This window comes from Phalacrocorax aristotelis, chromosome 9 (genome assembly GCF_949628215.1).
Source record: "Phalacrocorax aristotelis chromosome 9, bGulAri2.1, whole genome shotgun sequence".
Classification (NCBI taxonomy): domain Eukaryota; kingdom Metazoa; phylum Chordata; class Aves; order Suliformes; family Phalacrocoracidae; genus Phalacrocorax; species Phalacrocorax aristotelis.
The window spans coordinates 11,834,110-11,861,237 of NC_134284.1; the positions used below are offsets into that span (position 1 = coordinate 11,834,110).

At 44.5% G+C, this 27,128-nt stretch overlaps 3 protein-coding genes across 11 annotated transcripts in view; 2 read left to right on the forward strand and 1 right to left on the reverse strand.

Annotated features, from left to right (window-relative positions):
- Window positions 1-38: 38 nt before the first annotated feature.
- BBOF1 (basal body orientation factor 1) lies at window positions 39-11,608 on the forward strand. Of its 3 annotated transcripts, none has more exons than XM_075103463.1 (9): window positions 39-413; window positions 2,036-2,101; window positions 4,830-4,910; window positions 5,300-5,370; window positions 5,785-5,929; window positions 6,337-6,836; window positions 8,303-8,407; window positions 9,676-9,744; window positions 11,342-11,608. In XM_075103463.1, exons 1-9 carry the CDS (start codon window positions 135-137, stop codon window positions 11,457-11,459), a joined length of 1,434 nt encoding a protein of 477 aa, XP_074959564.1. In that variant the 5' UTR covers window positions 39-134; the 3' UTR covers window positions 11,460-11,608. The 3 variants fall into 3 exon arrangements, with proteins under 3 accessions (XP_074959564.1, XP_074959565.1, XP_074959566.1); XM_075103464.1 differs by having other exon boundaries at window positions 11,382-11,555; XM_075103465.1 differs by lacking the exons at window positions 9,676-9,744; window positions 11,342-11,608 and adding an exon at window positions 9,286-9,485.
- Window positions 11,609-12,011: 403 nt separating this feature from the next.
- ALDH6A1 (aldehyde dehydrogenase 6 family member A1) lies at window positions 12,012-25,816 on the reverse strand. 2 transcript variants are annotated; one of them, XM_075103462.1, is made up of 13 exons: window positions 25,689-25,802; window positions 25,444-25,512; window positions 22,157-22,288; window positions 21,720-21,794; window positions 20,195-20,356; window positions 19,539-19,617; window positions 18,681-18,983; window positions 17,853-17,974; window positions 17,414-17,603; window positions 16,843-17,024; window positions 15,188-15,367; window positions 14,891-14,989; window positions 12,012-13,524 (listed from the first exon to the last, which is right to left on the reverse strand). In XM_075103462.1, exons 3-13 carry the CDS (start codon window positions 22,229-22,231, stop codon window positions 13,420-13,422), a joined length of 1,572 nt encoding a protein of 523 aa, XP_074959563.1. In that variant the 5' UTR covers window positions 22,232-22,288; window positions 25,444-25,512; window positions 25,689-25,802; the 3' UTR covers window positions 12,012-13,419. The 2 variants fall into 2 exon arrangements, with proteins under 2 accessions (XP_074959563.1, XP_074959561.1); XM_075103460.1 differs by lacking the exon at window positions 22,157-22,288 and having other exon boundaries at window positions 25,689-25,816.
- A 286-nt stretch (window positions 25,817-26,102) lies between these two features.
- LIN52 (lin-52 DREAM MuvB core complex component) overlaps window positions 26,103-27,128 on the forward strand; it is an 84,219-nt gene continuing 83,193 nt past the window's right edge. For 4 of the 6 annotated variants that reach the window (XR_012662284.1, XM_075103479.1, XM_075103476.1 and 1 more), the window contains exons 1-3: window positions 26,103-26,209; window positions 26,492-26,566; window positions 26,683-26,720. Coding sequence is in view for 4 of the 6 variants with exons in the window: in XM_075103479.1 (XP_074959580.1) it covers window positions 26,191-26,209; window positions 26,492-26,566; window positions 26,683-26,720 (132 nt within the window). In the remaining 2 variants the exon portion in view is untranslated. The remainder of the gene's footprint in view (window positions 26,210-26,491; window positions 26,567-26,682; window positions 26,721-27,128) is intronic. The other 2 variants (XR_012662283.1, XM_075103478.1) reach the window with 1 other exon arrangement.

Below are 27,128 nucleotides of genomic sequence, written 5' to 3' on the forward strand. Positions count from 1 at the left end.
TGAGTTTGCGCGTCAACGCGGGGGGGGGGTGTGGGGAAACGGCGCCGCCCGGTTTCCATAGGAACGGGACGCCGTGCGCTTCTCGTCCGCGGCCCCCCGGTAACCGGGGCGGGGCCTCCGCCGTCGTGGGGTCCATGGCGGGCGGGTGCCGGTCGTTGTGCTGTGGCGGCACCTCCCGCTCCTGTCGGCCGCCGTCGGCCCCGGTGGCTGAGGAGGAGCGGGGCGATGCCGACGCGGCACTCCGGGAAGCTCGGCTGGCGGCGACCGAGGCGTGCCGGGCTGAGTACCGGGAAGCCGCCCGCCGGCTAGCCAGGAGGAACGCGGAGCTGCTGTGGCGGCAGCAGCGCGCCGAGAGGGAGGCGGCGGCCGTGGCGGCCTTCCTCACGAAGCAGGGCCGGGAGGAGGCGGAGGAGGTGTGCGCGCAGGCAGGCGGGCGGGCGAGCCCCCCTCCCCCCCCCCCCCCCCCGGCCTCCCCACACAGCTTCCCGTTCGGCACAACACCGAGCGGCGGGTCCTGCCCCACCGCCCCGGCAGGACGGCGTCCAGCTTTGCTCCCACTCAGCACAAGGAAGGGGCGATGAGGGGCGGAGGGGGGCACCCAAGCGGCCGGGGACTTCAGCACGTGACGCACAAGACGAGGCTGAAGCGCTTGTTTAGGCTGAAACGAGAGAAAGCTGAGGGGGAATGCGCTGCTTTTGTCACCGAAATCGGGAATAAAACTCCGTAACACCAAGGCAGTGTTAAGAAGCAGGCATTCTTTATTACGGCGCCGGATGCACGGGGGATAATTCCTCCTAGCGTGCATACCGCAAGTCGCGATAGACAAAGCTTATATTGCTCAGTTATATACATATGCGTTAGATTTCCCGGAATAGTTATAATTAGTTCCAAGAAATAGAATGAATTTATGTAATACTTGCATCTTAATTACCCATGTGTTTTAAGACCCTTGGGAGCCCCTGAAGCGCTATCAGGTGGTCTCCGGTGGTCTCTAGTAGTTTGTTGAACTGTGTTCAGGTTTTTTGTGTCCTTTCCATGAACTTTTGAGTTCTTCCACATATGGTCGTGAGTTGGCCGATCGGGTAGTCTTGTCACAGTGTGTTGCAAGGCGTGTTGGTTTCAACTGGTGTTCTGACTCCTACCTTGATGGAGATGATTTTGGTTCCTTTTGTTTTGTTTCCTGCTGCTAGGTTGTTTGCATCCCTCCCGGATGTCCCAATCATGCTTGTGAACATTATGTCCTTGAGTGCATTCTTGCCTGAGGCCCCTTACAACAGTTTTAGCTACCTGGAGAAGGTTGTAGAGAAAACAGAGCTGGACTCTACCTAGAACACAATGAAGAATAAAAAGCCCTATGCTGTAGCTTCCATTTCCTCTATTGCAGATTACTTCAGTCCCGTTCCTACTCTTCTGGATCCAAGTACCAAGCAAAACCCTTTTTCAGTTAGAAAAAGAAGCTGAAAATGGAAACTAAACTAAAATTATCTTAACATCGTATTTATTGTATAAGAGCATACAAAGCTCTGATCCCCAGGACATTGATGAGGTCAAATGGTAGGAGACAATTTTCCTTGCTCACATCCCACCAGCAGTTATATATGTATATAACTGTTTTCTTTCAGCCTATCCAGTATAGAAGATCTTACTCAGACCTTTTTCCAGCTGCCTGTTTTTCTCTCTTTTTTTCCTCCTTTTCTAAACTGCTTCACTAACACTGCACCACTATCCAAAACAGTGGGGAAGAAAACCCTCTGTCCACATAGTTTTAATTCTTCAGTAGAGTCACAGATCTGTTTGTGTCTAATACATGTGGGTTTTTATAGTTTAAGCTTTCATTATTTCCTATGCTTAGTACAAAGCAGTTTTAAACATGGTGTAATTGGCCTGAACACTGCAAATGAAGGATCTTTCCCCTCTTTCTGTGTCTTCTCATAATTAAATTTGAAGAGAAGAACACAGCAAGGAAACTCCAACCCCCCCTTACCCCCCCGCCCCAGTTATTGCAGTTATTGTTTCTTGATTTCTTTTTTCACAGACTGAGAAACTGAAGCAGGAGCTGATTGATTTGAAGCAGCAAGCACAGGAAGAGAAGCAGCAGCTGGTGAATGAACTTTTCTCATTGTCCTCAAAACAGTGGATCTTCTGAGCAGGCTGAAAAGTATTTCTGATATTAGTATGAGGAACAAGCTAGGGCAGTTAACCATTACAGGTTTTGATGAAAAAATATTGCATGAAGAAAGAACTTAAAAAAAATGGTGGTGTGGATGACTCTGTAGTATTATTCAGATAGTAGTAGGAATATTTTATAGTATCTGAAATAGTATTAGGAACCAGCTGGCTAACGGTGAGGTCAGAGGCACAGCAAAAACATGTTTCATTTTTACTGTGATAATAACTACTTTGAATTCTTTTATAGTTCTCCTTCATTTGTTACTGTTGAACTGAGAATTCTTAAAGAGAACTGAGAAAATTATTACTTTCCCCCACCCCTCCCATCTTCTCCCAGGCTTAACTTCACTCCCAATTTCTCTACCTCCTCCCCTCTCGTGGCACAGGGAGACAGGGAATGGGGGCTGTGGTCCGTTCATCACATACGGTCTCTGATGCTCCTTCCTCCTCAGGGGGAGGACTCCTCACCCTCTTCCCCTGCTCCAGCATGGGGTCCCTCCCACAGGAGACAGTCTTCCACAAACTTCTCCAACATGGGTCCTTCCCATGGGCTGCAGTTTTTCATGAACTGCCCCAGCGTGGGTCCGTTCCACAGGGTGCAGTCCTTCAGGAACAGACTGCTGCAGCATGGGTCCCCCGCAGGGTCACAAGTCCTGCCAGCAAACCTGCTCCAGCGTGGGCTTCTCTCTCCACGGGTCCACAGGTCCTGCCAGGAGCCTGCTTCAGCATGGGCTTCCCACAGGGTCACAGCCTCCTTTCAGCATCCACCTGCTCCAGTGTGGGGCCCTCCATGGGCTGCAGGTGGATATCTGCTCTGCTGTGGACCTCCATGGGCTGTGGGAGAATCTCTGCTCTGGTGCCTGGAGCACCTCCTTCCCCTCCTTCTTCACTGACTTTGGTGTCTGCAGGGTTGTTTCTCTCACATATTCTCACTCTTCTCTCTGATGCTCTGGTTCCGTCGCAGTTTCCCCCCCCCCGCCCCTTCTTCTTTACTATGTTATCCCAGAGGCGCTACCACTGTCGCTGATGGGCTGGACCTTGGCCAGTGGCAGGTCCATCTTGGAGCTGGCTGGCACTGGCCCAGTCAGACATGGGGGAAGCTTCTAGAAGCTTCTCACAGAAGCCACCCCTGTAGCCCTGCTGCTACCAAAACCTGGCCATGCAAACCAAATACAATGATATTTGTATCATTGCTTTAAAGTTACTCTTCATTTCTAGACTTGCTATTTTACTGGAGGGTAACTTTTCCTGAGTTTGCAGCATTTCTTCTAAAGATTAATTCCTTGTGTTTTTTAGAACACTGCAGCTCGGTACAAGTTCAGACATTCAGTCTGTGCGCTCTGTTTTATGTTACAGTATTCAGTGATTGGTTTCTCTCATTTTGCTTTCTTATTGAGAATTTCTGATCTGCGGGCAGATTATTATACCCAACAAATAAAAGAATTGGAAGAGAAATTTCAGAAAAAAGTTGGAGAAATTGGCCAAATTCAATTAGAACTGAAATTAATAAAGGAGTTCCACAGGGAGAAAGCAGCTATGGAAAAAGAGCTGGAAGATCTAAGTTTGTCATAAATATACATTTGCAGTATGTATTTGAAAAGCAACTTTTCTGTCTGCATGGCAGCATAGAGTTTGGGAATGGAGGAGAACAGACATGGCCGATCTACTGGACTGCTTTCTTTATGGAGAGTGAGGAAAAGCACTAGGCTGATCAAATGCAAGTTCTATAGCCAGAACTCACTTCTGTAATGGTCCAGCACTGGAGGGTTGGTTTTGTTTTTTTACAGTGACATGGAATCAATCAAACATATCTATGGATGGACTAGAGCATCTAGTACACACTTTAAAGAAATTGTGGAGGAGCTAGCAATTGGCTGTAAGCAGTACAAGTCTGATTTCTCAGTAGTCAGCTCAGTTAGGATATCAATGCTAATATTGTATCATCTTTTCAACCTCATAAGCCATTTAGAAAATAAATGGTCTAATGTCTTTCACTAAGCACTTATACAGAACATGACCTAATCAGAGATACTTTGGAGCTATCATACAAATATCAAATAGTAGTATTTCCTGTAAAACATTTCAGCTGCGACAAAAAAGTATCCCATCTGACCGATGACATGAAAACAGTGCCTTGAGCAATTCAAGTGCCTTGCTGACTCAGCTCTACAGGAATTTTTTTTAACCACAAGAAGGAGCTTAGAACAACACCAAATGCTTTCCATGGAGACAAATGATTGGTCAACAGCATTTGGGTTATTAATATATAGCTGCTTTTAAATTAAATTTAAATTAAATATGAGTTAGGTATTTTTCAAAGAACACTTGAGGTGTTGGACTTTCAATGATCTTGATGACTGAATGAATAGACAAAATAAAGCAGTTTTTCTAAAATTGAGCATTAAACAGAGTGGCTGAGTGTGTGCGAATGACTGTCAGTGATGTGAAAATATGGGCATAGGTGAACTATGAAGGGGAAGCAAAGCAATAATACATGTGACAATGTTAAGTGAATTTTATAGGCAGTGTAAAAATCTGATGAAGACTGTAGGTGGTGCAGGAAAGACTACCGAATTCCTTCTTGAAGACTACATCCAAACTTTTAGTTATACAGCTGAAATAAAACATCATCATTAAAGAAATTTTATTTTTTATCGTAGTTAAAAGAGAGTATGGAGATCTCAAACAGGAGACATCAGGAAGTGGTTGCGAGAATGGAGAGGAGGTTTCTTCAAGAAAAGGTAAAGACTGACAGGCAGTTAAAGAAACTTTTGTTAGAACAACATGATTTCTTCCACTGACTAATCTGGTTTATATAGTTTTCACAGCCCTTTACTGAGCATTTTGCAGTTCCCTGTGTCAATACAAGTGTGATGAATGAGTTGGAGGCTAGGTAGAGCTTTCCTAGCCTACCTAGGAAAAGGAAAAACATGGGATGTCAGGATCACAGAAGGGCCATATTCCGCACTTCCATCACAGATTTCAGTGTCCTTGGGGGTTCATTCTTTCTCTAGCAAGAAGTTGGGTAAGCTGAAAACTGTGGGTGTGATTTTAGAATTTACACTTCAGATTTTTAGCTTCGGTGCCACAGGTCTCATGCAAAATCTAAACAGGCTTTTCTTCCTTTCAGGAAAGACTGGAAGGTGATGTTGAGAGAAAGCAGATAATGATGGCAGAGGCTGCCCAGCATGAGGCTGTTCTGTAAGAAACACTTGCTTTTCCTGTTTTCTACTTTACAAAACCATTTTAGCACTGTGTTCTACATGACAAGTTGCCCATGTTACTACGTGGGCTTTGAAGGGCAAAATGAGTGACGACCTAGGCTGTTTTTATATTTTAAATGTCAAGATGATGTCAGCACTTACATTTAAACTGTAAGACTCATGCTGGTTCCAGGGGAGAACTGGAGGTAATATTATCACAGTGGTACCACTGTTTTCTTCATTCATCCAGTCCAGATGTAGGGCTAGAAGCAAAGCTATGAAAACTTGGTACAGACCTGTAAGAATTTTACAGCTTAGCTCTGAAATTAGGACACTGAAATATTGATTTTAATAGTAAAGAAGCAAGAAAGTTTGTGCTTAAAGCTCTTGGATTTTGCTTCCCTCTGTCCAGGCAGCTGAACAGCACTGGGAGAGAGGTGTTTAAGGAGAATGTTCGTCTTCACTGTGCATTTGCTTACCAGCTGAAAGAGACAATGGAATTGCAGAAAATCAAACAGAAGTTAGAAGAGGACAAAACTCTTCTGTTACAGGAGAAGGTGTCTGCTCTGGTTTTAATTCTGTTTCATTCCTCTCCAGGAAGGGGTACATCTGGATACAGATGTAAATTTACTGAGACTAACCTCTCCCTGGTCAGATGCCTCTGCAGTTACTGAACTCGGAGTTGTCTGAAGAAGATCCCTCATTCTATCTTAATTATGGAGGAGAAAGAAGGAAGGGTTTCCTATGCTGGCCCATAAAGAATAGGTCTTTCTGTAACGTATACTACATACCAAGCCTTCTTTATCTGGCCTCTCTTGTAAACAAAAACCTGATCCCAGGGAATTATTCACTCTCCAATGTGAAAGTGCCAGCATGTTTACTACATTGTCAGTGTTGGGGAAAAAAAACTTCAGATTTGGTGCAAATGAAATAAAAGCCCAGATAATTTCTTCTCATCTTTTAGGAAACCCATGAGGGTTTGATTCAAAGAAAGATCCTACAGATCAATCGCCAGAAAGCACAGATTAGAGAGCTGCAGCATAAAGTGGAAAAGCTGGAGACAGCCTTATGTCGCAGGACCAGAGAATCTGTGAGAGAGACTCAGAAAACACAGCATCAGGCACTGATAGAAAACCAGGCAAGCATGGTGGAGATCAAGAAACTGCAGCAACTACTAGAAATGAAGGATCGGGAGATGAACCGAGTGAAGAAGCTAGCCCGGAATATCTTAAATGAGAGGACTGAGGTGGAAAGGTTCTTCCTAGATGCTCTGGAACATGTGAAGCAGGAAATCATATCCAGTAGAAAGCATTACAAGAAAAAGGCCCAAACTGCTTATTACAGAAAAATGATGGAGGCATGTGCAGGGAAGGAAGAATTTCCCAAAATCAAAACATTCAAAAGCAACATAAATAGCACAAATAGTGTGTACAGAGACCTAGAGGAAGCAGAGAAATGCTACTGGTATTGAAACATCAAAAACTAGTGTCTATCTTCCTAGCACACCTGAAAAAACCCTTAGCGTGATAATATTGTCTAGATTTTGAAGGCTTGTGGAGGCTTCTGTAGGAAGAATAACTGTATGATAGGTGTAAAACTCTATCAGGTAGTAATGACTTTGTGGGCACCTAATTTCAACTAGGCTATCATTTCAGTCATTATTTCTATCGATTAAACTTGAAAGAGTTATTTGCATATTCTGCCACCTGCTGTGGAATTTTGTATGGATCTTACAATATAGATATGCTTCTGCAGTTTCCTTTTAATAGTTATTGTCGCTTCTTTAAGCTTTTTTGGTTTTATAGGCATTGCTCTTCCAGCATTGCTCTTTTGCTTTTTACTCACTCCGGTGAGCTAACAACACTGAAGCCTAAAAATTACAATTAAGATGCTAACAGCTCTTTACTATGTTGCTGATCACTTTAACAGTAACATCCAGTAGAAGGCAAATCCAGTCTATTTTCAACTGTTTTCCATATGTCAGAAGCCCCTGCTTTGCATTGTGCTTTCAAATGCTGTTTTCCTCAAGCTTCATAATAATCTAAAAATCAAGCCATTACATGAAACAGACACTGCCATATCAAAACGGGGATCACATGCAGTACAGTACTGGTTGACAGGATTACATTTTACAGTGAATGAAACAAAATCTGAGATTTGTGAGTATCTCAGAATTTGTATTAGGATGCATCTTAGTTTAAATTAGGGCTACACATGCCGCAGTGGCCAGGATTACAGGTCTCCAACCTCCTGCTAGAAATCTATGCCTACAAACCAGCAGTGTCCAGGCATTTGGGTTTTAAGCCATAGAGTTAAGGTCCCTCATAGGTGAAGTTTGCATAGATCCTTGGTGAGAGATCAACGTTATCCTACTCCCAGATAAAGTGTTTGCTTAGTATGCGTTGGCTATTGAATAACTTGGCGACACGCAATCAGTCGGAATGGTTTGTTAGGTTCAGGGTATCTCAAAAATGATACAGCAGAAACACTTCATGACAAAATGAGAGGTGAAAATAGTTATTGGGATCTAAGGAAGCTTCTCCTTGCACCAAGAGAAGGGGGAGACTGGAACTGAGAATGAAAATTGGTTATATGTATTGACCCTTTTATGTATGAACATGAGAAGCAAGGGTAGGACAACGTACTTGAAACTAATACATGTTAGTACTATTCCTCCCCCTCCCAGTATTTATAACCACTACACGTGTAACAGAAATAATTGGTTTTATTCTACTGAGTTTAGAGAGCTATAGATTTAGAAGTCAGAAAGACAGCACTGTGTGCTTACATTTATTTTTTTAATTTACATGCTATAAATAGCTGAACAAGAGCAATATAGAGGTAGTATTTAAAACCTGTTTTACACATACAGAATCCATGACAGATATGCCTTTGAAATCTACTACATTGATCTTTTCTGTGTTTTTCAGGGAAAAAATCCAGTTTGAAAAGGTGGATATCAGCGAGTTGACATGGGAACAAAAAGAACGTGTTCTGCGATTGCTTTTTGCCAAAATGAATGGCACAAATCCATGGTAATATTCTGTTTCTTCTGGAGGTGAATGCTGCACTTTCCCTGTTGCAGGATCTGGGCTGATAACTCCAGGTCAGGGGATTCCAAGAAACTCTGAATCTAACATAAGAATCTAGCCAACTGTGTGGCTTGGTGTGAGATACTTTAACCTTTTGAAAAAGGTGATTTAACCTTTTGAAGAAGTTCATATACTCTATACTGATTTTGGACATGCACCAGACTACGCTGTTACATCTTTGTGTGCAGTACCAGAAGAAAAGTAAGTGGAAGTAAGTTTTGGTAATGCTGAGGAAAGAGGGAAGTGAGGAGAATTAAATTTGCTCAGTGCAGTGTGTTTGATATTTTTAGTCACTAATGAATCCCTAACCATCTTCACCAAACAAATAAATAATGTATATTGTGACAGTCGCACTCCCCACATATATTTCCTTTTAAAAAGAGTACCATAGCACAATCGTCTGGTATTAAAAAGCACAAATATCCACAACTAGATTATTAAAAGTGTACTTACTCTATGGCTGTCTGCATAAGAAACTTGGTAGTATGACTTTAGAGATTCCTAGAATATGACTTACACTGGAAATTCAAAGTTCAAACACCATTAAGTATGTTAGAAACTGTGAACTGGGGCATAGGAAGGACCAAAGAGAAATCTAAAATGCTGTGATGTTTAGTGTAGTCTGGGGAGGCCTAATGCTTAGGGTGGAATATCAGCTTCTCTATGTTAAAAGAGTTTATTTAATTTTTTTAAAATTAAATTTAAATTTTGTTAGCAAAAGTTATATTAATGGAATTTTAGCAAATTATTGTTAAGATTATTGCAGTGGAAGTAAGAAATGTATAACTAAATGATTCATCCATCAACTTTTATCGTTCCAGTTTATGTATGGATCTAACTCCTTTTGTCGGTATTTGCCACCATACAAGAGCACACGTAAAGCTGTAGAGTATGAAAGCTTGAGGAATGGAATACAAACACTTCATTTTAAGTTGACATATGATTAAACCCAGTTTGTTAAAAAACATTTTTTTTTGTTTCTCCACATTCCCTTGTAATGGTTTTGCCACAAAATGCAGAATTCCATAGCGAACTGAACTCATGTTTGATTCATAGTGCTGATTTTGGAGAGTGTGCTGCAATAGTTCAGGTGCCCTGGCATTTCTTGGTTGCTGTTTGTTTTAGAAAATGCTTGGTGTGGGATCAGAAACCTGGCTGAGTGTAAATCACCATTAGATGAGGGTTACTTTGCTCTTGTGCCTTCCTCACAGGAAATACACCAGAGTTTTGGCTACTTCACCTCCAGCTCCTGACGATACTAAAGAAGAAAGCGAAATTGGGTAAGATACTAGATTATACCACACTGTCTCCTCAGTCCTGGCTGAGGATGCAATTGTCTGTCATCCCTCCCACTTTAGAATACTTAGGTTTGTCTGAAGGCCTATATTAGCATGTCTATACACAAAGAAATATATGTGTGACAAGGGAGAGGAATTTTTTACGTATTTTGAAATTTCTGGTCATGTTGATCTTTCTTCTGGCAGCAGGCATTTAGACTCGTCTCTCATGAAAAAAATAGTTGATCTCGTGCCCCCTTAAAGCCTTCTCTCACTGAAAAGCAGCTTTATTATTTTTGGAGGATTGTCCTGTGAAAGACCATGATCACACAAGGTGACATATTTTCAGCTAGCACAGTGAGTTTTGATTAAAAGGCAAATTCTGTTAAGGTGATGTTGCATTCAGTATAGAATCACTTGGAGAGAATGGACCAGGAGGAAGATTCATACGCCTGATTTTCAGATACCAACTCAGATACAGCTCTGTAGCTGATTGTAACACTCCAAGGCAAGCAATGTCAGCTTACCCTGGAGGAATAAGCAGGGAGGGGTTCTGGTGTGCCATCATGTCAGACATGAGGCAGTCAGGCACATAAAACACAATGTAATGCTCAGACATCAAATGACTAGATGAAGTTCATAAGCAGGAGCCCTGGAGGGATTTATATGGGAAGATGAGAGACACCTCCTTTGGAGAGGCAGACTGCCACCTCCAGAAATGGGAGTTCGAGTGAGTTGTAGCCCTTTTTTGTACAGACGGGGGAAAAAAACAGAGGTTGAAGTCACAGGGCCCAATTCTCAAAGGTGGTTAAACTATTTTAACATAATTTTTGGACTTACGAGTATCAAATAGCTTTGAGAATCTAGACTGCAGTGCCTTCTAGGCAAGAAACATTTTATAACAGGAGTCAAAGGGTTGACTATAAAATTGTACTTCAATAGAGTCTAAAGAAATTTATTATGAGATACTTTATACCTAGAATATACTTTTGTGTAATATAGAAGATATATTCTTTAGCTTAATTTTTATAGTGAAAGTTGAAATAAAAATGAGAATAAACAGGTGGAAAGCAGTAACAGGGTGAGATGAGGCAGGTACATCATGATCAGTCAGCATCTGCTGACTGAAAAGGACTTGATCTAAAAAAGGCATTTCATTAACTAAAAAAGGCAGATACAAGATTCGTATTTCTAGTACAATTATTTAAAACCATCTGTCTAAAAAATGCTGTTGGAAATGCAGATAATCAGAAAAGATGTTTGCACACAAATGAAAAGATTATACAAGTGTCTAGAACAGGTCTGGAGAAAGGGTGAGAATACTTATGAAATTCTTCATGGAGCAGGTCAGCTTCATAAACACTGCTTTTGTTATTAGGGAACCTGGATTTTAGAATTTCTAAAGGAGAGATATAATGGGTTTTAATAGGACAACAGAAAGTTCAGAATAGCAATACTGATTAGGAAGAAAACTAAGGTGTTTTGAAACTGAATGACTGTAGACAATATTAGAGGCTGTTAATTAGCATTCCATTCCCAGGTGCATGAATGAATGCCAATGTCTTCATAGCGATTTACCTAGAATATTTTACCTTCGCAGCACAGAAAATACTTCTCCTGACCTAATATTCATTACACAGCAGGCCAAAATATCAGACTCATCATCTTCTGCAGTAATCCATCCGTGTATTCGGAAGTTAACACCACAGACAGAGTAAGGCAGCTGTATGCTTCGCAGGAACAGCAGCCACAGCAATTACCGCCTCATCTGCACTTTTCATTTTGGAATTTGTCTTGTGAGCAAAGCTGCGAATTCCAAATCCTGTCTGCTGCACAGCTACTTTGACTACGTGTTTGAAATCCATCTGAAATATAGTTACTTTCCTCCTTCTTAAAGTAAAGATTTTATTCCTTCCCAAGCCAGGAGCCCGGATGACCCTGTACAATGCACTAGGATTTGGACTAGTGGTTAGAACTCTGTACATAGGTGTTGCTATAATTTGATGAAGATATATTTTCAGTTTATAATGAAGTAATTTACGTGAAGTTTACGAGTCTCTGTGATCAAATGATGTGTATGTGGAAACAGCAACAAGGCTTTCCTTGAAATGCTGTATGAAGAAATTAGAACAGAGGTCCCTGAAATACTGTAAAAGGAGGCTGTATACATGGGTTACAGGAGTCACAGACCAGCCTCTGCAAAGAAGGGAATAAAGTCAACATCACACCTATATAATGTCTTACCAAGAAACAGTCATATTCTGCAGAAATGTATTAGCACAGTTTTAATTTGTAATCAAATTGCGTGGTGAGAATTTCCCTCTAGGGTATAGCAGAGGAAAAAACCAAGCTACAAACATCAGTGAATGCACAGCAATGGCACTAATACATAACTGCCAGTTACAAGGCATCTTTACCAGAAGGCAGGATACAAAGTGTTCACATTCAGGTTGTTTAATTAGAACAAGTCATGGTTACAATTATTAGAATAATACTATTTTCCATGGGTGCTTGAATGAGTTCCCAATAGCTGCATCATCTTCCAGAAACCAGGAATAAAAATTTGGAGCTCTCCAGCTCCAAATGTATGGATTCTTAAAAACAGGGTACACCAAGTCTTACCCTTCTCTTGTAATGGGACCTGCAATCCCTAGAGAACATGACTGTTTGAGCAAATGTGACAAGGAGTCAATCAATCAACACAAGAAATACAGCTGTAGTCAGGAAAACAGACCAACAGAGCAGGCCTGGCTGCTCTGGGATTAAAAAAATGTGTTCATCCTTCCTACTGACCTGTCCACTTACTCTCCCCTCCATCCAGACCCACATGATGCTGTGACACTAAGACACATATACATGCTTCTCTCTGCTTCCACAGTTTCATTATGTTACAGGACCTGTAGGCACATATCTGTTAGCTCAGTAAAAGGCACCAAACAACTTTTGGGTGTAACGGAATTGACAGCAAGCTGGAGAATACAAGCCACATGCACAACAGGAACAGAAGTTTTCAAGCCGTCAGAGGCACAGTGAAGGTCACGGTACCACACAGGTATTTTTTTCATCCTCAGACAAGCACACAAATATGCTTTCATGAAAAATCCTTTGAAAGCTGTTTCCCAAGTGTTTTGGAAACTGCTCAACAGATGACACTGACATTTTTGACTCCCAAACTTACTGTCTTCACTGTATGTAAAGTCACTTCGATGAGACACCCAAGGTGTCCCAGTTATGTCACTTAAAATGAGTCGTCATCTTTGAGTACGGTGAACTCAAAATCTTAAGATGTAAGATAAAGAGGTAAAGAAAACTGCTACAGGATGTAGCTGGGAGTGAGTCACTAAGGCTAAAGATATCAAAGTGAAAACCAGAGTAATGTTCAAGTTCAGCAGGTCTGGAAAGAAATACGTATTAAGACCAATCTCACTGTCTGCCCTTTCAATTAGATAAGGTTGTTTCCTCTGTTGTAGGAAAAAAAATTGAGTTCAGCTAGCCTAAAACCACTGACAGCAACAGAAAACCAGACCGTGTGTTACATGAGCCTGCCTGATCTGCACACAGAGGTCCTTGAGAAAATGGAGCTTTCTATTCATTCCCAAGGAAATGATGACAGGACAAAGTTCATAAGTGCAGCATAGGAGGGGAAGGGCACCAGGAACAGCATCTGCAAAGGCTGATTTAGTTTCCCATAGTTGGCATAACCACAGCAGGCTTGGTGACGGTGGCATCTTCCTCTTTCCACTGAGAAATTATAGTTTTCACCTGTGTGTAGAACTGCACTCCCTGGAGGAAAGGAGAAACGCAAGGATCAGGTTTGGCCTTATGAATTCTTCAGGTCTGTGCTACTGGTGTGTCAGTTTTATCTACAGAGGGCTGAGTTTTCCTCTGCGGGAACAATTCCTGTCAGTCTGTTCCTTTTACCAGTTCCCCAAAGATTCTGGTTCTGTGAGAAAGGTTGCTACTTAGTTCTTGCTCCCTTCTCAAATCTCCTGAAAAACAGACTTGTTCTTGCATATTTAAGAAAAAATAAAAGAAGAAACTGACTATTTTAACATTATGGTGACTGTACTTACTGGCTGGTCTTCAGTTTCCTGGCTGAGATGGATTAGAAGTCTCCTTACTAATGAGGTCTGATGATGTATTGGGTTTACATGGCCAGGTTTTGGTAGCACGGGAGCTACAGGGGTGGCTTCTGTGAGAAGCTTCTAGAAGCTTCCCCCATGTCTGACTGGGCCAGTGCCAGCCAGCTCCAAGATGGACCTGCCACTGGCCAAGGTCCAGCCCATCAGCGACAGTGGTAGCGCCTCTGGGATAACATAGTAAAGAAGAAGGGGCTGGGGGGGGAAACTGCGACGGAACCAGAGCATCAGAGAGAAGAGTGAGAATATGCGAGAGAAACAACCCTGCAGACACCAAAATCAGTGAAGAAGGAGGGGAAGGAGGTGCTCCAGGCACCAGAGCAGAGATTCTCCCACAGCCCATGGAGGTCCACAGCAGAGCAGATATCCACCTGCAGCCCATGGAGGGCCCCACACTGGAGCAGGTGGATGCTGAAAGGAGGCTGTGACCCTGTGGGAAGCCCATGCTGAAGCAGGCTCCTGGCAGGACCTGTGGACCCGTGGAGAGAGAAGCCCACGCTGGAGCAGGTTTGCTGGCAGGACTTGTGACCCTGCGGGGGACCCATGCTGCAGCAGTCTGTTCCTGAAGGACTGCACCCTGTGAGAGGGACCCATGATGGAGCAGAGGAAGTGTGAGGAGTCCTCCCCTGAAGTGTGAGGCTTCCCTGCAGTGCTGGCAGGGAGGAGGTAGGAAACTGGGAGTGAAGTTAAGCCTGGGAAAAAGGGCAGGGTTGGGGGAAGGTTTTTTAAGATTTGGTTTTATTACTCATTACCCTGCTCTGACTTCTAATTGGTAATATATTAAATTATTTTCCCCAGGTCGAGTCTGTTTTGCCCATGACAGTAATTAGTGAGTGATCTCCCCCGTCCTTATCTCGACCCATGAACCTTTCGGTATATTTTCTCCTCTCTGTCACCCACCTGCAATCCAGCCAACGTCAGCCCACCACAGATGACCATCTCCCCACTGCCATTTATAATGTGATTTATCACAATTCAACCCAACAGAGTACTCTGAATCAGTAAGTTACCTGCTTGCCATAGAAATTGGTGTCTCCTCTGAAAGAAGCACGAGAGCCGGTGAAAGAGAACATGGGCAGAGGTACTGGGATTGGAACATTGACACCGACCTAAACCAAAGGAAAGGTGCCAAGTTAATCACAGGAAGTAGCAAATTGCAGGGCACTCTCCAAGAGCTACTGCATTTTGTTTCCTTAAATCTGAGGCTGGGTACTGTTGGCTGAGTAGTCAGTGATTAGTCACTCTAGCTGGATGGCTACCCACTGAAACAGTGAGTACTAATAGCAACAATTCTAGCTTCAGCATACCTGCCCCACATCTACTAAGTGAGAATATTTCCGAGCTGTGGCTCCGTTGGTGGTAAAGATTGCAGTTCCATTTCCATAGGGGTTACTGTTCACCATCTCAATGGCGTCATCCAAAGTGTCTGCTTCCAGAACCACTAACACCGGCCCAAAGATTTCCTCCTTGTAGCAAGTCATGTTTGGCTACCAAGACAAACAGCAGAAAAAGCAGCTTGTATATAAGGATATAATAAATGGGATATAATAAAAATGTCCTAGTAAACAGGATATAATAAACACACATGCCGTTAATGCTCAGGATATTCCTAGGATCACCCGTCATACTGCATTGCCACAGGCCATCCTTCAAGTCCTCCTTGCCTTTTCACCATTTCCCTGCCACCTATCTAGTCCACTGAAGAGGGCACCGCTTTTCATCTCAGAGCACTTTCTGCCTTCACTACCTGCCTAACCTCACTTACAGGTCTACTCTGACCAAGACTGATTAAGATTGGGATTAATTCAGGACAATTTGCTTCAGTTCTTGTTGACAGAGTGACTAGAACCTGCTATCCTTTCCAACTCACTGTCCAGGATTTATGTCTGATAATTAGCAACATCTGACAAATATAAAAACACCAGCTGGAGAGTACTTTAATCACTAATAGCTAATACAGCAACTTACAAAACATTAATTTGACAAGCTGTAAGTTTTACATGGCTGTCCATATTATTAACCACTGTATAAGGAAACTAAGAATCACAAAATCTCAGTGAAACTTTTACTTTTAAATACCTAACAATATTTATGACATCACGGGAAAGTGGAGTATTTTAAGATGTTTAATGAAAATAAGGCAAGAAAATTCTAAGGTAAATTAAAAGCCTGAATTATATAATAGCATGAAATCAATAAAATTCTACAAATATAGAGTACAATAGCAGAATTATCAAGATTGGTTTGCTATCATGGAATCACTCACCAAAAGGCCCACAAGGAATTGAATACTTTAATATTAAAGGAAATCGTAACAGCTAATTGCATAAACATAAAAGAATGAATTTAGGTCTGGAAACTCACATGGATGTGTGCCTGGTAAAGAATATTTCCCCACATCAGTGTCCATCCGTTGTACACTGTGCATTATATTGAAAGGCTGACTCAATGAACTTGTGAATATATTCAACGACGAGTTTTTGTACCTTATCCTAAATTATTTTTGTGAAGATTTCCACAAATATTTAACTTCTGTTTCTGCAAGTCCTTAAATTACAAACTGTAGGATCTTATAATCGAGGAAGGAAATTTGCAAGTTTGGCTGTTCATCATACTCTTCCTTGAGCATCTGCTGCTGACCATTACTACAGATATTACACTGTGCTCAATGGACATTTAGTTTAACACAGTGCAAACTGCCCATATCTTCTTTTAAGTGGCTGCAATCAATTTGAGTTAAGATCATTAATTGCATTCAGAGTATGTTGCACTACTGCAAATCCTTTTATCACCTCTACAACAGCATTACAATGAACACTTCATTGGAATTGTGCAAGGGAAGGCTGAGCCATTTATAGGCTTTCTACCTGGTATGATTATTGATCATGGACTGATGTGGATAACCCGTTTTTCAATGGACCCTGCAAAATACACTACCAAGCACTGGTTTTGGTCATCTTACCTTGACATTGGCAAGGATTGTTGGCCCAACAAAATTGCCATTTTCATAGCCCTTAACTTTGATAGTACGTCCATCCAGAAGAAGGCTGGCACCTTCTTTCACTCCTTTCTCAATCAGATGGCAAACCCGTTCCTTAGCTTGGGGACTGATTAGAGGCCCTAGATCTGCTCCAGGCTGGTCTCCTGTGAAGAGGCAGAGATGCCAAGTTTTTAACCCTGACAGCTTCCTCTTCACAGGCATCAGGGAGATAACTACACTGGCAGTAAAAAATCTGAAAATCCTGATGTTTCTGAGACATAGCACATTAATAAACAGGAGTAATAGCCTGCAACTCTCCTAATCAACAAATAACAGAAGTCATAAGCATAATTTTAGATCACTGGGAAACCAAAATTCATCAACAGACTCTTCTCAGAAAGGAAACTTTTCCCCTTTGCAGGGCTTTATTGAACATAACAAAAAGATAATTCTCCTAGAATTAATAACAGTCTAGTATGGCAGATACACTGACGTAAATAGCTACAGCTGTACAGAAGTGAAGCACCTTTTAAGAAATTATCACAGTCTGTACCTGCATTTACACGTAGATTTTTGGCCCTGTCCACAAGCTCTGGCAGCCATTTCTGAGCTTCTCCCACTAGAATTGCTGTAGACAGGGCCATGCAGCGTTGGCCGGCTGCGCCAAAAGCAGCTCCAACCAGCTGGTTCAAGGTGTTCTCTTTATTGGCATCAGGCATCACCACACCATGGTTCTTGGCTCCCTGAAAGATAACACATACACAGTCTCCCATTATTAACCACCCCAGTCCACTTCTTCTCTAGCTCTCTGGTAGTATCTTCATATAATAGCTATGTCTCTGCTACCAACAGGCTGGCAAGAAGAGCAGCCTCATCACTTAACTATCAGTAGCAAAGTCAGCTTCTGATGCTCAGTGCCATCGTCTCTCTTAACATTCACAGGAGACACAGGCAGTCTACGTTCTGAAGTGTGCTCCATTCAGAGGCATTACCATGTTGGCCTGGACTCTCTTGCCATTCCGGGATCCTCTCTCATAGATGTACTCGCCAGCCTGATTAGATCCCACAAAGCTGATTGCTCTGATATCCGGATGGTCACAAATGAAATTCACAGCTTCAAATAGGAAATAATACATTATAACTGTGGTGCACAAAGGCTTCCTTCTGTTCCCATCCCCACAGTGCTAAATCTATGTATCTTTCTTCTTATTGAAATTCTTGTCTCTGTGTTTCATACACCTGAGTTCCCCCACTGCCTGACTATGCATCTCTCCACTAATTTCTCAGCACGTGTACTCCTGCCCCTGTCCTCATATGCCTGGCTCTCTGCCATCTCTTCATGCTTTGGGCATCTCCCAGAGTGCCTGAATGATGCCAAAGAGAAGTTACTGTTGCCTGTTTGTATCATGTTCTGAAGCTACTTGTGTGCTGTAAAAAATATCATGTTAGGAGCTAGAATACTGGCATTCACTGCATATTCAGTGATGCATTTAATTCTTGTTCAGGCTTCCTTGGGAATCCAAGATGATTTATCTCCTTATTTCAGTTGGAGCTTAGGTTGCGAAATAGAATTTGAGCACTTATATGCCTTGGGAACTCTGACCCCCGCCATTATCTCCGTCCACCATTATCTCTGTGCTTTGGTGTAAGATAGCAGATCATCTCCCAGTCACCTCCCTTCATCTCCACCAAGAGGGCTGAAGCATCTGTCCAAACCTATCTAACAGCAGCAGTATCAGAATCTCCAAATGTTACCTCCAGTGAACATACAACACAACATTTACACACTCCAGCCATGTCTCAAGAAGGGCTATTATTACCTTCGTGTTGTCCATGGATGATATTCAGGGTGCCATCGGGGGCACCAGCATCCTGAAACAGCTTGGCAAGGAACATGAGTGCTCCTGGTACGCGCTCAGATGGTTTCATCAAGAAGGTGTTTCCACAAACCATAGCCATGGGGAACATCCAAAGAGGAATCATGGCTGGGAAGTTGAATGGTGCAATTCCAGCACACACACCCAGAGGTAGACGATAGGTATAAGTGTCCATGTCTTTAGTGATGGAGGGCATGGTCTCTCCCAGTATGAGGGATGTCACACTGCAAGCATGTTCAACCACCTCTGCAGCAGAAAGGGCAATATGCCACTATTAACAATTAGTCCCCGAACTCCCTTCTCACCACTGCCTTGACCCAAGTCTTTCTTCCAGCCTCCTTCTCCAGAACTTAAACCTCATTGTGCTCCAGAAAATCCCTTTGCTCTGCCAAGCACTGTGAGCTCATTGTGAATGGATTCTCTCTTGAGTGCATTATATGTCATTGTGATAGGAGCACAGACAGAACAGCCCTGGTAAAAGAAGCATAGGTATAGGAGTATTGTCCCAGGTGGGACTCAACTTTAGACATCTGAGCACACGTGAGATGTTTGTATCCCTTTACAGTAATCTGTAGTCACTCCTAGGAAAAGGAAGGATCTAACAACTTGGACGTGATTTAAGGAAACCCTGTCTTAGGGAACTTTTCCGGTTAGAGTTACAATTGCCCCTTTTCTTTCAGTAGGAAGCTATAAAGGGAGCTCCATGTAGAGACTCCCAGAACAATTAGTTGCTCAGGAGACCTCCTCCCTTCCTATGGATTCTCAAAGCCCCTTTTTTAACAGGAGGAGCCAGCAGCTTACGGAGGCCTCGGAACACATCTCCCTCAGCATCAGCCAGGGTCTTCCCTTGCTCAAAGGTGATGATTTTTGAAATTTCTTTCTGAAAATGGAAAACACAAAGTTTATGAACATGAGAAAAGCACCTGCCTGTGAAATAGGGTGTAGGGATAAGACAGTTTAACAGATTTGAACAACACAATGAACAGTCTAAGCAGAACCTGGAGAAGCCTATGCTGACTGATTTGCTCCTCATAGACAGAAAGCCAATAAGCCACACTGGTGACATTTTAGAAAAAACAACCATGGGTTAGCTTGTACTCTGCAGCTTTCAGGTGTCACATCACAGACACACCAAAAAACAATCAGGAAAATCCAAAGACATAGTAACATACTTCTCTCCCTTGCCTTTATCAACTGGCAAATTGTCCATTAAGTCTGAAAGTTCTTCTTGTGTTCTTTTGGTAAAGGGACAAATGCAGAATAATATTTCCTATGAAGCACTGCCTCTCTATCCCTATTTGCTACACCTCTCAATGACAAGCGTCTCAGTTGGCTCCTCAATCATGGCAACACCTCCCCATCAAGAACTCTGTAAACCCTGAGGCTCTCCATTTAATTCCTAAAGTAAACTGCAATGCATTCAGCAACAGCCATCACACACAGCCATGGTGTCTCACCAGATTGTCTTTGATGAGTTGTTGATAACGCAGGAAAATTTGCTGGCGACTCAAAACAGATGTTTCTGACCAGTTCCAAAAAGCCTTTTTGCAGGAAGCCACAGCTGCCTCCATCTCACTAGCTGTGGCTTTTGGTACACGGCCAACCACTTCATTTGTGGCCTGAAGGAAAAAACAAACTGCATAAAACCTCAGTTTTTTCAATCTGTCCCTGCCAACCATTCAACAGCCCTTTTACACCACACACCTAATATCCTTCTTCTACAAGGAGCTGTACTTCTGAGGGGAGAGCACAAGAGACTCCTTCCTTGGTGCACACAAAAGGCCTGGGGTAGCTCTGAAAACCTGCACTTTACACATCTCAAATTAGGCACCCAAAATGCTGTAAATGCAGTGCTGACTTCCAAGTTGGAGTTGAAGTGACTTGTCTATCTCGAAGCTTCTAAAGAGTATAAGGCAAAGGTTTCTGTGGACTGTGGTCTTTTCCCTTTGCATCATCTTGGCTCATCTGCTGTCCCTCTTGTGCATTATATGAAGCAAAGTTCCTTTGGAAAAAGCAGTTCATGACTGTGCAATTGGCACTGATGTTAGTTTCCCTAGACCAGTAGACCACAGTAAGATTTTTACAAGCAACCTTAGTTCTAGAGTATTTTAACTTTAAAAGCTTGTCTTTGCCAGTTTAACCTCCTTCTAATGCACTCTTAAAGATTAAGTCTGCTTTGACACAACAAAAACATCAGGCACATCACTAAGAGAGAAACGACTCAAATCAAGAGAAAGAAAATTAAACAAGAACGTTGGTCGCCACATAGAGTCCAAATGAGCTTCATGAACATGGCTCGCTGCTCTGATCGCTTCCACAAAGCAAATCAAAATAGGGCTTTACACAGAAAAGTTTTAGAAGCTGCTGTCCCAGCGCTTACTAGGGGGGTCAGAAGGGTCAGAATTCTGAGTGCAACCTCATTTCCGTCTGTCTTTGGTGGAGGACTCAGGCAAGTAAAAGTGCCACTAATCTAAGATTATTTTGCACTGCATAGCAACCAACCTCTAAATTCACTATGAATATTGTGGCTCATAGATAGAAGCTCTCTGAAAGGAGAAGAGCTTCAGCTGTCAGGATTTTCTACCTTGGCCTGAGAGTGAAATCAGTCTCTATCAGGACTTCACATACAGCTGGCATCAAATCACACAGGATGAAAGAAACCATTCAGAAATTAGACATATTGATCACAGACCCTTACTATGATCAAAAAATAAATGTAAGCAGAGTTTAAGCTTCCTTTCTGGAGATCAGGGTTTTGCCACACAGGGGACATAAAGGAGATTATCACTTTCCTAAGATCGACATTTCTTGTGAAAAGGAAATTAAGAAGCAATTACACAGTGCTAAATCCAACTTAAGCTCCAAGGCTAAACCTTTCTCAAGAAAGTATGTACTTTCCCCTTTTGCCAAATGCTTCAACAGAGGCACAGAGCCTTGTTGCACAGTGGTCGCTAATACAGAAGCTGAGACCATTTCACTTACCGGGTTGTGGATATCAATCCATTCAGTAGTTTTGGACTCAACAAATTTCCCATCAATTAAGAGTTTGGTTGTTGGCTGTGGAGGACAAAACACTGGACAGTGAGTGATCTTTGTCTCAAGGTGCCTAAATACCAGTGTGCCTTATTACATGAAAGCCTTCATCATTTATCGCTATGCTGCCCACTACAGTCTAGATCCAGTATTTTCAGCAAAACCCAGCTAACCCCAGCTGATTTTTTTCATGCTCTCTGCCCCATTTTTCTCTCACTTTACACCAAAATGGCCAAAATTCTTTCTAAAAACAGTTATAGAAAAAATACATTCCTATGCTTACGTTCAGAAATATTTCAATCTATGTAATCACCCAATGTTTACCAAGTTAGAAAACTGAAAAACTGCAATTCATAAATGTTCTGAAGAAACAGTTAACAATTCACCTTGTGAGAATTCCATGTACCCAGTGCACACTGTAGTATGTGTTTCCTTCCCACCAAGGCACTAAGTAGGTTCATCTCTTCAGTTCATAGCTACAGGCATAAAATTGGACTTTCCCTGCTCCCCACTTGGTCCTGCAATTAAGAGCAAGGACTCTGCATCTGCTGAGTTCACAGTTACTGTCCTGGCAGGCAGCATGGAAAACAGAACTCTCCGACTCAGATGCAGAGGACAGAAAAGCAAAGTTTGGAAAAAGGAGTTCAGGTAAATGTAGGGCAGAAGGAAAAGCAGAGGTAGAAGCTGTACCTAGCACTGGATAGGCAACAAAACTGTATCATGCAGGAAAATAGACTGAGACTATATAAATTAAGAAACTAGAAACTAGGAGTTGATACTGGGAGGTAAGGAGAGAACTAGGAGAAAGCAAGAACCAGTTCATCATGCCACAAAACAGTGGCTTGGGGAGAACAGGTAAGAGGAATGGGAAATGGATCTGCTGTTGAACAGAAATGGGACAGATCAACAGAACTGGGATATAAACCCAAATATATCAGGGAACTCTGTGAAGAAATTAGGGTGTGGAATTCTAATGGGGAAATGAGGATTGGGGTGCTATCCAAGGTGTAATGAAGGAAAAAAGATCAGAGGAAGAACTGAGAATATAAATGCTGTTGGCTGGACAAGTAATGGCAGTGAAAAGTGAATGAGAACGAAAAAAGTGAACAGCAATGAGACTTGGGACAAGCTGAGAAAGCTTGGTGATGAGAAAGCTAGGATTAGAAGTGTGAAGTAAGGCTGTTAATGGATAAGCAAGACCTAGTGATTTGGGAGGTAACAGCAGGAGTAAATAAAAAAAAAAAGTTGCAGATGATTATGTAGCTGGAATTACACTTGGGAAAGAAGGGCAGAAGTCTGTGCCTATGAAAACATATTCCCCTCTACAACCTGGAAAGAAGTGCAGGAAATATCACTTAGTCCCTTGACTGAGTCTCCTGATTGTCAGAAAAGGTCTCTAGTGCTGGACTGAAGAATGACGAACTCCTACTGCTATCAGTCACTCCATTAGCCCAAGTGCCACGTATATGCAGTGAACCTACAAGCTCCAGTGCTTTATGACCCACAATCACTAGAGTGCAATGGAATTTATGTTTTTTTGAATTGCTTAAAAGGGATATCTAGAAAATTGCATATTAAAAAAAAATAGTTAGCAAGCCATGAAATGCTAAATTAAGATTGATCGCACTTCGTCCATAAGGTCACCACCTTTTCTCTGTAGAGAATGAGCCTGCTATGCAGACAAGGACTGTAGTAAAGCAGACTATTTAGAGAATCGTGATTTAGCTGTTCAGAACTTGGAGAATGTACAGCCATGGATACCAGAACAAAAAAGGTACTATAACAGTTAAAGTTGTTCGATACTGCCCAAAGGAAATCAGATCCTCTCTCTCTGCCATAAATAGATTATATAAGGCCAGCCCACACAGCTTGAAACAATCTTTTTTTGCACATTATCAGTAGTCATATATTCTATATTCACTTTTGCTGATCTTACTGAATCACAGAATCATAGAATGTCCTGAGCTGGAGGGGAACAGCAAGGATCATTGAGCCCAACTCCTTTCCTTGCATAGAACAACCCCAAAATTCACACCGTGTGTCTGAGGATGTGGTCCATAGTGCTTCTTGAATATCATCAGGCTTGGAGCCATGACTACCTCCCAGGGGAGCCTGTTCCAGCACTCCACCACCCTCTGGGTGAAGAACCTTTGCCTAATATCCAACCTAAACCTCCCCTGGCACATCTTCCTGCCATTCCCTCGGGTCCTATCGTTGGTCACCAGAGAGAAAAGACCAGCACCTGCTCCTCCTTCTCCCCTTGTGAGGAAGCTGTAGACCGCAATGAGGTCTGCCCTCAGTCTCCTCTTCTCCAGGTTGAACAAAACAAGTGACTTTAGCTGCTCCTCATATGTTTTCTCCTCTAAACCCTTCACCAACTTCATGACCCTCCTCTGAACGCTCCCTAGCAGCTTTGTATCCCTAATATACCGTGGCACCCAAAACTGCACGCAGCACTCGAGGTGAGGCCGCACCAGCACAGAGTAGAGCGGGACAATCACCTCCCTCGACCGGCTGCAATGCAGTGCTTGATGCGCCCCAGGACGTGGTTGGCCCTCTTGGCTGCCAGGGCACACTGTCGGCTCATGTTCAACTTGCCGTTGACCAGAACCCCCAGGTCCCTCTCTGCAGGGCTGCTCTGCAACCTCTCGTTCCCCAGTCATTATGTACATCCAGGGTTGCCGTGCCCCAGGTGCAAAATCTGGCACTTGCCCTTTTTAAACTTCATATAGTTGGTGATTGCCCAGCTCTTTAATTTGTCTAGATCTCTCTGCAGGGCCTCTCTGCCCTTGAGAGTGTCAACAGCTCCTCCTAATCTTGTGTCATCAGCAGACTTAATTAGTATTCCTTCCAGTCCTGCACCCAAGTAATTTACAAAGACATTAAAGAGTACTGGCACTAAGATGGATCCCTGGGGAACCCCACTAGTGACTGGCCACCAGCCTGATGTAACCCCATTTACTGTAACCCTTTGAGCCCAACCAACCAGCCAATCGCTCACCCACTGCATTATGTGTTTATCCAGCTGTGTGCTGGGCATTTTGTCCAGGAGGATACTGTGAGAGACAGCATCGAAAGCTTTACTGAAATCCAAAAAGATCGCATCGACTGGCTGTCCTTGGTCAACTAGGTGGGTAACCTTGTCATAGAAGAAATTAAGTTTCTTAAGCAGGACTATCCTCTCATGAACCCGTGCTGGCTGGGAGACACTGAAAAGGTATTACACATAGTAAAAGAAATCTAAGAATTGGAAAAAAAAATTGGTGTCTATGTAGCACAACGTGTGCTGCTTAAGGAACATGGGAAAAACAAATCTGGATGCGATTAACTGAACTAACATACCGCCCTCAGGCGTACCTGCTGAGCCAGGCCGGGCTCGCTGCAAGCTGTCATGTGAGGCGACTCCCGAGCGGCTACACCGCGGCGGGAGGTGCCCGGGCGGGCACTTCTCACCTCCGGAGACAAACAAACCTGACATTGAACTTTTTTTTTCCTTCCCTCCCGTTGAGCGCGGGCCCCCCCTGCCCAGTGAGGGCAGTCCCGAATGTTTGTTCCAGAAATACCAGCCCGAAGCCATGGGGAGGGGAGGGGAGCCGAGCCGAGCTGAGCCGAGCCAAGCCGAGCTGAGCCGAGCCGGCGGAAAGGACCCGAGGGAAGGTGGACGGGCACTCACCACCGAGGAGGAGGAGGAGAAGGAGGCGGCGGCTGAAGCGATCCAGGGGGCACCGGTTCTCCGCGGCAGCTGGACGGGAGGGGAAGCACAGACCAGCCCTGTTCCTCAGGGTTCCCGACCGCCCCCGGCACCCACCCAACCCCGCCACGGCACCATCGGCTACCCCCGCTCGGGACCGTCCCACCCGCGGGGCCCCGGGGCCAGGCCGCCCGCGACTCCCCCCCCTCAGATCCCCCGAGCCTCACCCTCAGCGCCACGCGCCGCCGCCCGCCCCAGGCGCTGCGCGCCGCCGTCGCCGCCGCCATCCCAGCCGAGGGTCGCTTCGTCTCAGACCCCGACGGCGCCCCACGCCTCCCCCCGCCCGCGGCACCGCCCCCGCCCGCTCATTGGCCCGCCGCACACCGGCCTCGCCCACTCCGCGCCCCCCCTCCGGCGGAGCCCGCGCCGCCCGCAGCCAATCGCCGTCAGAAAACCTGTCGCGTCCTCCCCCCCACCCCTCCCGCCCCTCGTCCCGGGTCGCGGATTGGCCGCGAGGCCTAAGCCGCCCACCTGTCGCCCGGAGCCCGGATTGGCCGAGCACCGCCCCGCGGCGACGCCTCCTAGCGGTGGCGGCGGGAGCGGCACGTGGGGGCCGGAGGGGCGGGGGTTTGTTTTTCCTCTCCCTCTCGGGCTTGGCCGCGAGGGTGGGGTCACGTGGCGGGGGGATGTCCCGCGAGCAGCGGCGACGCGTCACGTGAGGCGAGCAAGATGGCGGCTCCCGCGGACGGTGAGGCGGGACGGGTGGGCGCAGCCGCTCCCTTCCCCTCACCTCACCTCACCCCGCCGTCCTTCCCTTCCCTTCCCTTCCCTTCCCTTCCCTTCCCTTCCCTTCCCTTCCCTTCCCTTCCCTTCCCTTCCCTTCCCTTCCCTTCCCTTCCCTTCCCTTCCCTGCCCTGCCCTGCCCTGCCCTGCCCTGCCCTGCCCTGCCCTGCCCTGCCCTGCCCTGCCCTGCCGGTGGGGCCCGGCCGGCGTCTCACCGCCCCCCCCCCCCCCCTTCTCTCTGTTGCAGGTGCTGACCTGGAGGCCTCGTTGCTGAGCTTCGAGAAGCTGGACCGCGCCTCCCCGGACCTGTGGCCCGAGCAGCGTAAGTCCGGCGGGCCCACGGCCGTCTGTCAGCGGGAGGTGGCTGAGCCCACGGTGGCCGGGGGTGCTGCCGCCAGGGGCCCTCACCCCCCGCCGCCCTTCCTTTTCTCTTCCCAGTGCCCGGGGTTGCCGAGTTCGCCGCCTCCTTCAAAAGCGTGAGTGGTCGCTGCTTCGCCTTTCGCGTTTGCCCCCTTCCCGTGTGGTGGTAGATCTACTCTTTCCTCCTGGGGGCTTTACATCTTTGTTCTATAAAGCCAATCTCAATTATAACTCCAGTATATGCTGGCATAACCCTTTAGTTTTTAATATCTCTTTTATACCACATACAATTTACTGTGAATGAGAATTATACTTTGGAAGAAATAAACGGTTTTAAACATTAGGAAATCCTGCTTTTCATACCAACTTTGGTTTGTGGGTGGCAGTGTGCTGCTTTTAACTCTAAAAAGTCCAGGGAAAGCTAGAAAGTAAGGCTAAACATAAAAATATCTCTACAGAGCACCTGGAACTCACATACTTTTGGTGTTAGTGTAACTGACAGTCGAGGGAGGTGATTGTCCCGC